Consider the following 9,769-nt stretch of genomic DNA (forward strand, 5'->3'; position numbering starts at 1 on the left):
ACTTGTTTGTCAGTAGTTTACTTCGATTTAAAAACTGACTATACGAAGAACAAGCTCTTGCATATCGAATAAGTTGAGATATATAAACACCATATGCAGGTGATAATGAAAATTGCTACATAAATATGGGAAGTTGACGATGGAGAAGCTGAAATCATCCCGTTTGTCATATAGTGGAGTTGTCAGTTTGCCGTTAATGTCTACTTTCTATGAAATATCTAAGTATGAAGCAAAAGTAGATGACTCTGTGGTGTCCTTTATTTCGAGCTGACAGGGAAATATCAGATCGACATATGAATGAAAGTTATCATTGCTGATAGACAAACCGTCATCGATATATCGAAATGTTGAAATGAAGGCCACAGTAGCAACATTTTTCTTCTCACGTAGAGGTTTTCGAATAGATTCTGCTTCATATGAATATAGAAACAGGTCAGGTAACAAAGGAGCAGCATTCGTGCCCATGGGAATTCCAACAGACTGTTGGAAGACCTAATCACCAAAGACTCAAAGATATTGTCAATGAGGAACTCTAACATATTTTTTTTTATTTCAACATCAGAGTACTTGTGGGTGGAATCAGAATGGTGTTTAACAAAGTAAGTTTTTGAATGACTGATCACTAGATATGAATATTTCCTTTTTCCATTTTTGTTGAAGAAGCAACTCTCTATGATGTCAAAAAGTATAGTCTTTAATTTATCGTGAGGAATGGTCGTGTATAGCGTTGAAAAGTCTTAGATTTTAATGTTATTGATTTGGGAAAAAATCTGCGATTTCAAGTTTAGTAAAAGTTCTTTAGAATTGTTTAGAATCCACATTTAATTAAGACCATTTCTGGCATACGTAGTCGCACAGTAAGTTTGAAGTTTTTCCTTCACAGCTGTTAATATTTTCGTGAGGAGCAAATATAGGGGCTTGGTAGAGCACTTACTGGATCCGGCAAAAATATCTTTGTTTGTAAGGGGTTTTATGTAGTTTAGGAATCCAGTATAGGTACGGTAACTCATATTCATTCGTCTATATTTTGAATGACTTATACAATCAAGCAAAACGGCTTTTACGAAAAGCGCAGTTTGTTAATGAAGCAAGTACGTTTTAGTTTGAATTTATTGGTATACATTGTTCTTGGAAGGGAAGATTTTTGATAGTATTCACAGCGGTGTTATTGCTTGGCAACCAAATATTGTTGGCAAATGATTGATTTAGATTACCAATGAATGATCTTTGTTTTGATGTTGCAGTTGATATGCTATTTAGTGGTACATGGGGAAGTGAAGATAACAAAAAGTGATAAATCACCAAAGTGATAATTCTTTTAAGGAATACAACATGATAAGTTGGGCAAGTACCAATCCCTGGTTATACCAAAGGTAACATCATGTACCCAGGAAGGGCAATCATCCCGTGTCAACCGTTTACTCCTATAATGAGTCCTATATATTGATTAGACAAACGGAGTTATTCTTAAGTCAATAGAGTGGCTTAACTATAAACATGAAACACCATTTTAAAAGACACATCAATTTATGCTTTTTAAAATTTCGTACCAAAATATCTATCTATCTATCTATCTATCTATCTATCTATCTATCTATTTCTATATCTCTATCTCTCTATCTATGAAAGGTGAAGATAACGAAGAGTGATCAATCATTAACCCCTATAAGCAATAAAAAATAGAGGGTTGGGCAAATAAGAACCCCGGGATATACAAGAGGTGAGATCAGGGGCCTAGGAGGAGCATCTGCTATCGATCGGTCACACCCGCCGTGAATCCTGTATCTTTATCAGGTGAACGGAGTTATCCGTAGTCAAAATCAGTGTGCCAAGAGCGGCCTTGCAATCGGTATGAAACACGTCAGACAGCATCTCTCTCTCTCTCTCTCTCTCTCTCTCTCTCTCTCTCTCTCTCTCTCTCTCTCTCTCTCTCTCTCAAACTAAACTAAATATCTAAACGTATTCACCCTGCATACTATATAGTTTTGGTTTTTAGGCTTGCCAATCAATGTTAAAAGCGGATCGAACTAGAATCTGTCATATTCGTCTAAAGAGCTGATAGACAATGTACTAAGTAGTAATAATAGACTTAATTAATATAAGGTGGAACGAATTGAATATACTACGTTGATGAATATTAAAGGTAACCCGTATCCGAAGAGATTGTATTTTAACTATGCGTTAAGGATAAATAATTCAAAAATAGAAATAAACTTAAGCTAAAAATGATATTTGTATATAAATAAATGTATACAAATAAAGTATATAATAAGAAATAAACAAACAAACACATTTAAAAGAAAAATAGCAAGAATACATAAATAAATCAAGTGGGCCAACTGAAAAAAAGAGCAAAGAATAAGCAGCCTTTGAAATAGAATCAACATCAGACATTCCCGTACTGATCAGGTCTAGGGTAGACGTGTAAAATTAAAAACAACATAGAATCACAGAAACTGATCAATGGGTTTTACACATAAGCAATTTGTTATGAAGGTCATAGTGAAAAACAGGAGGGGCTCTGTAAACAGAGACTTGGGGAAAATAAAGAAAGGACATAGTACTACTGTTTCTGACAAGATCTGACGAGTAGGCGTAGACGAAGCTCAACATCTAGTTAGGGTTTAGCCCGTATTCATTCTTGTAAAATCAGTAGGTCTGGTAATACCATGCGGTTCAAATGACTTAAACTTGTGGATCAGGAATTTTTCCTTCTACTTTCTATAGATATCCAACCAACTTGGGTCATGGTCAATAACCATTTAATGATTACTGTAATTTCCTCCCATCGGCGATTATTGCTATTGAAATGTGTAGCTACTGGCAAATCTTTATTGGTTCTGACAGAGCACGGGTGGTTGTTGACCCATCTGCAAAGGGATATTGTTTCTCCTACAGACATCGTAACTGATAAGATAGATGTTAATAATTTTGCAAGGAGAGTTTCCTAATACTGTATAACTGCGACCAATTACAGGACTTATACATAGATGAACTTTGACTCAATTGACCTCATTAAGGTCATGGGATATCGTAACAAAATTTATATCAAAACTATTCCGTTTCAAATTTAGAAAAAGAAAAAGTCATCTACCTAAATGAAATAAAGGAACATATAGAATTAAATGGATTTTTAAAGATTTATTTCATTTATTCTTTACAAACCTCTAAAAAATCCCGGCAGAGAAATTGAAGGTATATGCAAATTTTCTCTGACAGTATCAATAAATGGAATACATTTTGTTTTTATAAATCATGTAACCTTTTGTGAAAAACGTGCTACTTGAACTTTAATCGGTTTGTCAAAACGATAATAATTGAACTATTTCCGATCGTGCATCGAAAGAATGTGATAAACATCATTGACTATACGTTACTTTTAGAATTTTATTATACCATACAATTAAGGTTAAATCCTATAATCGACATCTCCCGTGATCGTTTGAGGAAACAAATAATGAAATATCACTTGAATTCCTATTACAATGTGCTATTATATAGAAAATATATCAGGCAGAAAAAGGGAAGTATTAACAAAGAAGAAATTCACATCGATTTCATTCAATGTACGTGTATTAGTGGTATCATGATGATCGGATGTTTTTTTGTGTTTGTTTTATTTCAACAGGACTGGAGTATAGGACAGAAAGGTGGCTGTGGTGATAAGTATGTTTTCTTTACCAAATCTATTCCATAATTGTATTTCCATGCCATATACATTTCATAGTAATTTAACATGTGCTATATTGATGATTATGTCACAACAACTCTGCTTTGTTGATTCTTTTTGTTTATACTACATCAACCAATAATGTACTAGACTATAGCAATAAAATCATAAACTATTATGTTGTAACTATTCAAAGACCTGTAGAAGTATGATACATAGAAATAATACAAACACGTCCATATCTTATTAATTTTAATCAAACATTATCGCCTTTAATCATAAAAGATATAGATGTAATTCAGAGGCCTTAAAAACTGAAGTTAAACAGAGCAAAAATTGAAGTCGCCCAATCACAATGCGCCTACCATGCGGTCATATATAAACGAATAAAGCTTAAATTTTACTGCTGGTGGAAAATGTTCATGTCTCTAAGCTCTAATCTTGACAACTAATAGACTGATGTCTACTGACATTTTAAAGACTTTTCGAGTTTCTTGAATTTCTACAATATATGGACCTCCAATAATAGTTTATGTACTAAAACCTAGGCTTAGCGAGTACAGCAGGGACGCTTTTCATGAATAAGTGATTAAGCATTTCTGTTTCTTTGAAAGGGAATAGCATTTCCCTTCTATGAACATTTTGATGGATTTATTCTGTTTGTTGAAACCTCTGTCAATTTTTAAATTTCAAAGAAACAGAAATGCTTCGCATGTCCTTCGCATTTCCATATATGTAATTTACAGCGCAGTCCTTACTATGTAACCTTTTTTCAGCTTTTATTAATTGATTTTGACAATGCAGTTAAGCTATTATATGTTTTTATTTGATTTTTTTAAATAGCAATAATGGATGTTGTTCTGGAACAATTTGGAATGAAACGCTCGGCAAATGTACAGGTTTGTTGTAGATCCCTTTTAAAACAAAACGAATGAAGGATAGCCAGGACAATGATCACGTGATTGAAATGTGTTGTCAGAATCTCGTTGTCATAATTTTGGCTTTCCTGTCTTTACTAACCATGATATCGTACCCTACTAAACTTTGCTAAATCTTGCAAATTCTACGTTATATAGCTGTTTGTACATTGTGATGCCATAGTCATGATGCTCTCAACCCGATCATTTGAGAGATCGCTGATGCGTGGTTCTTTGCACATTTATCTCGATATTCTCTAAATAATCCCCTTCAAATCTGGTGAAGTATAAAGAATAATTTATATTTTCATGATTCTTTGCAATTCTTGAATATGATAAACATTTAAGGTACTGTTTGAATGATAAAAGGCAGTTATACCGAGCGCAGTTAACCAGCACTGACTTGAACTGCAAGTCCTGATGACTAAAGTCGAAAATACATGTACGTGTGCAAGGCTCTGGGGTACGATACTTTTATTTCTAATTTACCATACTTTACTGAAGTTCGATTATCATTATCTATTGGGACACGACAATGACCATTGCATGAATCCCTTTGCCCAACGGTCACACCTTTATGTAAGGAAAATATTAACGAACAGTGATCAACTTCATGAATCCTATAAGGAATACAAAATAAACAGTTAGGTAAACATGACTCCTGCACATACCAGAGGTGGAATCAGGTGACCTATGAGAGTTGAGCATCTCATGTCGATCGGTCTCACCCGGCGTTAGCCCCATGTCTCCTCTAGGTAAAAGGAACAATCCATAGTCAAAATCATTATGCCAAACACGTCCTAACGATCGGTACGAAACACGCCAGACAGCACTTGAAACAGTGATAGGTTGTATTGGCAGACTAGATCAATACAATGACCATTTAATATGCAAAATGCTGATTTTAAACGAACCCCTGTTATATTTTTGTCAGTAGCCTGTCTTAATTCAAAAACATATCATACGCAGAACAATATATTGCGTATCGAATCAGTTGAAAGATATAAACACAATATGCAGGCGATAGTTGAATATTTCTACATAAATATGGTAAGTTGACAGCGGATAAGCTGAAATCATCGCTTTTGTCATAAAGTTGAGTTGTTAGTTTGCCGTCAATATCTGCTTTCAATAAAACATCTTACTATGAAACAGAAGTGGACGACTCTGTAGTGTTTTTTATTTCGATTTTCAATCCTTTAAGCACGAAGCAGATATGTAAGAGTTTACTGTGATATATCGAGTCAACATATAAATGAGCATGATAATTATTATAGATAAAACGTCATCGATATGTCTAAACATCGAGTTGAAGGTCACAGCAAGATATATTTTCTTCTCATGTAAAAGCTTTTGAATAACCCTCCCTTTATAAGAATATTAAAACAATTCAGGTAACAAAAGAACACAATTCCTGTCCATTGAAATTCCAACAGATCATACTGTCAGAAGAATTGATCATCAAAGACTACAAATATATTGTTAATGAGGAACTCCAGCATATTTTTTTCAACTTCAGAGTACTTGTGTATGGTTTTAACAAAGTAATATTTTGGGATGACTGGTCACTAGTTATGAATATTTCCTTTTCCTATTTTCGGGTAAAGAAACAACTGTCAATAATGTCAAAATTCTAGTTTTTAATTTATCGTGAGGAATGATCGTGTAAAGTGTTGAAAAGCCATACGATTTGATGCTGTTCATTTAAGAAAAGATTTCCGATTTCAAATTTTCTAAAAGTTGTTTAAATCTCTTTAAAATTCACATTTGATTAACACCATTTCTGGCATATGTAGTGACACTATATCAATTGTTTGAACTAAAAACTGAACATTTTCCCGTCATCTTAACGACGACATAAATAACAGTCATCGTACAATAAACAAGAGATTTTATTTTTTCATATAATCTCCAGATGGGGAATCTTGTCCACTCATTGAAATTTCCCACACACAATATAATGAATGATTTTCTTACTTTATTTTTGGCGATTTGAATATTTTGAATAGTTTCTAAAAGTTAGGTTGAGGTTTTAGAAAGATGATATCCTTTTAACTTAATGTTTCCATAGATACGAGCTCGTTATAATGAGATAATGAAGTCGTTATGATGAGATAATGGACTCGTTATAATGAGATAATCAACATATAGGGCATATGGTGGATGTGACCGGTCGACAGTGGATGCTTACTCCTCCTAGGCATCTGATCCCACCTCTTGTGTTTCCAGGGGTCCGTGTTTGCTCAACAATCTATTTTGTATTGCTTATAGGAGTTATGAGATTGATAACTGATCGTTGTCTTCACCTTTCATCCATATGAATATGGAGCTGAGAACTCCATGTCAATTAAGTAAAATGTTCAATTTTTACAGAAGATGTTTTGTTTACTTAGGTACATATAATTACACCATACGCACAACTTAAATTTCAGGAACAAGAGCAGGTCCTGAAACTACGAAAACGATTTCGTCTGTCATTTCGTTACAATGATTTTTTTTATCTGGTAATAAAAGAATACTAACTCGTTATAACGAGATGATAAATCGTTATTACAAAAAAAAACGTAGAAAGTATGGTTTCAACAAACAAAAAATGTATTAACATTTGGAAACAGTACAACGCACTCTGAGAAATGGTTCCTAAGTGCTTCAACTTGGAACTACAAAACAGATTACAAATGGTAACAAAGGATTCATTCCGTTATTGCTTTGATATTCCATTGTAGTCCTGATTACTATGGTCAGTTTACCATTTGTTCGTATATATGAGCAGGAAGCAATGGAAGTACTGAACAAAGGGTGATGGGTTGAAATCCCACTGCTTCGAAGAAGTGCCGGTCAAAGCCCCATTTCAGGATTGGTAGTTCTAATGCAAACAGCTTTTGTACATGTACATTGTCAGAACAACTTGGGGTAAAAATACGCATTATATTTTTAGAGGTTTTGAGCCCCGTGAAATAAGGGTCTCTGATTGTTAATCTTTTACCTCTCTGTAGGAAAACAAATCTACACTTTATAGAAAATAACATTATTCAGAAGGCAAGGGTCAATGTGCAATACACAAAGAACTACAGCTAAAGGGTACCGATCCGTTCGGTGGCATACTTAATGCCCATGTGATCTACGAAAATTAATCCTATTCGACACGTTTTATAACTCGATGAAATTTTTACGCATTTAAACAATGTAATATTTTAGGTGTGTATTTATCCAAATTTGAAACTTGAAATTTGTTTTGCAACAGTGCATTCACCAGTTTTAATTATAATAAAAGCAATGAAAACAAATACACAAAATAGCAATGGTTTTTTTCATGCACCTTTCTTGACCCATTGACAGGATGCATGCCAGGATACTTTGACCAGTACTGCAATAAAACCTGTGAATATCCAAGATACGGTATGCGCTGTATGGGGAAGTGTGACTGTGAACAGGACATATGTAACATCGTGACTGGATGTCCAAAATACGGTTTGATAACAAAATCAAAATACTCTCTAATATTTGAAATCTATGAATATCACATCCATCATCTACCGAAATGCAATACAAATTGAATATTTCAGAGTCATCAACAATCTTGGAACTTTCAACCTTTATCATTAAAGAAGATAAATCAACAAACCCGCTGCTTAACAATAGCACACAAAAGAAAAACGCCTCATTAACTGTGTATTCCATCCACAAGAAATCAATCTTGGTACCAGTCACATTGGTTTTGGGTTCAGTTCTGATTGGAGTCTGCATTCTGTATGCAATCATATATTTACTAGAAAAAGGAAAAATCAAAGGACCTACTGAATCTCTTTCTACACCATTTAAAGAAGATGGACTTTACGAACAGATTGATGAAATTGCAATTCATATCTGAATTCATTTCAATTTCTAAGGAATGTGTTTTCTGTTCCTTTTGGTTGACGTGGGTGGTTCAAAAATACACTGACATGAAATTGGTTTAAGGAAGTTAGCTCCTGAACTTTTGAGTACAACTGCGCAGGATGCTGGAACTAAGTATTTACTGTTTCAATATTGATCCCTTTGTGCAAACATATTACACATTTATTGCTGAACCCTATCCAGTTGAAAATTTTTGTGACAATTCAAATTTTGAAAGGATTTGGCAGGGACTATATTTTGTGGCGGAGGGTTTCATTAATCAAAAAGTTGTAATTCTGCATGATATTGCAGTCTCTGTTTCATCCAATGTATCGTCTGTTTTTATACTTTTATAAATGTATTTCAGTTTTATGATTTATGATACAGGTAGTTGAGACTTGGAACTAGTTTAACTGTTGTAATTCATTAACTTGGTTGATATATTTTTCAAACAGAACACCGATTCTTAAAGAAGTTTAAATTAATTTACTCCAAATTTTGTATAAAAATTTAGTATTTTCGCCAGTAATTCAATTTTTTTTTTTATCTCCAACCCCAATTTCTTTAATTGCATTTTAAATTGTAAGACCAGATCTTGAAAACTGTAAAATTTTAGAAATTGACATTACTCCTAATATGTCCTTTTAAACTATCAATTTTGATATCATGAAGTTTTTCGTATATCAAGTGCAAAAAAGTCATTATTTATTTCCTTTACTAGTATTGATTTATTTTTTATCTGTAGTGTTAGAAGACATGATTATGTATCTATTTTATATAATGATTGATTTATGTTGCTTATGTTGTGTTGATACCAACAGAGAAATCAAGTTTAATTGAATGAATTCTAAGTGCAAAAAGGTCATGTTTAGAGCACTATAGCTCAATAACAAGCGTTTCTACCTCAGTTTTTCTTTTTAATTTCCTAATTCTCCTTCAATGTAGAAATCAAAAATACACTTCCCATAAAATTGACATTACTCCAAATCTCAGATGCGAACATCTTTAAAGCAGATGGAATGTTCAAATCCAAATACAAACAATTGTGGTTGAATATCATAAAATAAATGCTTGCGTATGGGCTTCTGCTTATTTACAGTTATCCTCAAACGGAATGTTTTCAAATATATAGCTAGTTAATGAATTTCATACCCGGGTATGACATTAACTAACCAGGTATTATCACGTACCCGGTCTACATTGGTCATAAAAGACGTTTAGAAAACAAAAACCATTTTGGCGTTTGTGTTTTGTTTACAACAAAATGATAACTCCTGACGTTATTCTAAGCGCTGAGTGGTTTTTT

General features: G+C 33.4%; 1 protein-coding gene across 2 annotated transcripts; it reads left to right on the forward strand.

Annotated features, from left to right (window-relative positions):
- Positions 1-3,498: 3,498 nt before the first annotated feature.
- On the forward strand, positions 3,499-9,353 carry LOC125677461 (uncharacterized). Of its 2 annotated transcripts, none has more exons than XM_048915539.2 (4): positions 3,499-3,666; positions 4,514-4,569; positions 7,927-8,058; positions 8,154-9,353. In XM_048915539.2, the coding sequence occupies exons 1-4, from the start codon at positions 3,587-3,589 to the stop codon at positions 8,456-8,458; spliced, it is 573 nt and encodes a 190-aa protein (XP_048771496.2). In that variant the 5' UTR covers positions 3,499-3,586; the 3' UTR covers positions 8,459-9,353. The 2 variants fall into 2 exon arrangements, with proteins under 2 accessions (XP_048771496.2, XP_048771497.2); XM_048915540.2 differs by having other exon boundaries at positions 3,514-3,650.
- Positions 9,354-9,769: the final 416 nt, after the last annotated feature.

The sequence above is a fragment of the Ostrea edulis genome, chromosome 3 (genome assembly GCF_947568905.1).
Source record: "Ostrea edulis chromosome 3, xbOstEdul1.1, whole genome shotgun sequence".
In the NCBI taxonomy this organism is placed as follows: Eukaryota; Metazoa; Mollusca; class Bivalvia; order Ostreida; family Ostreidae; genus Ostrea; species Ostrea edulis.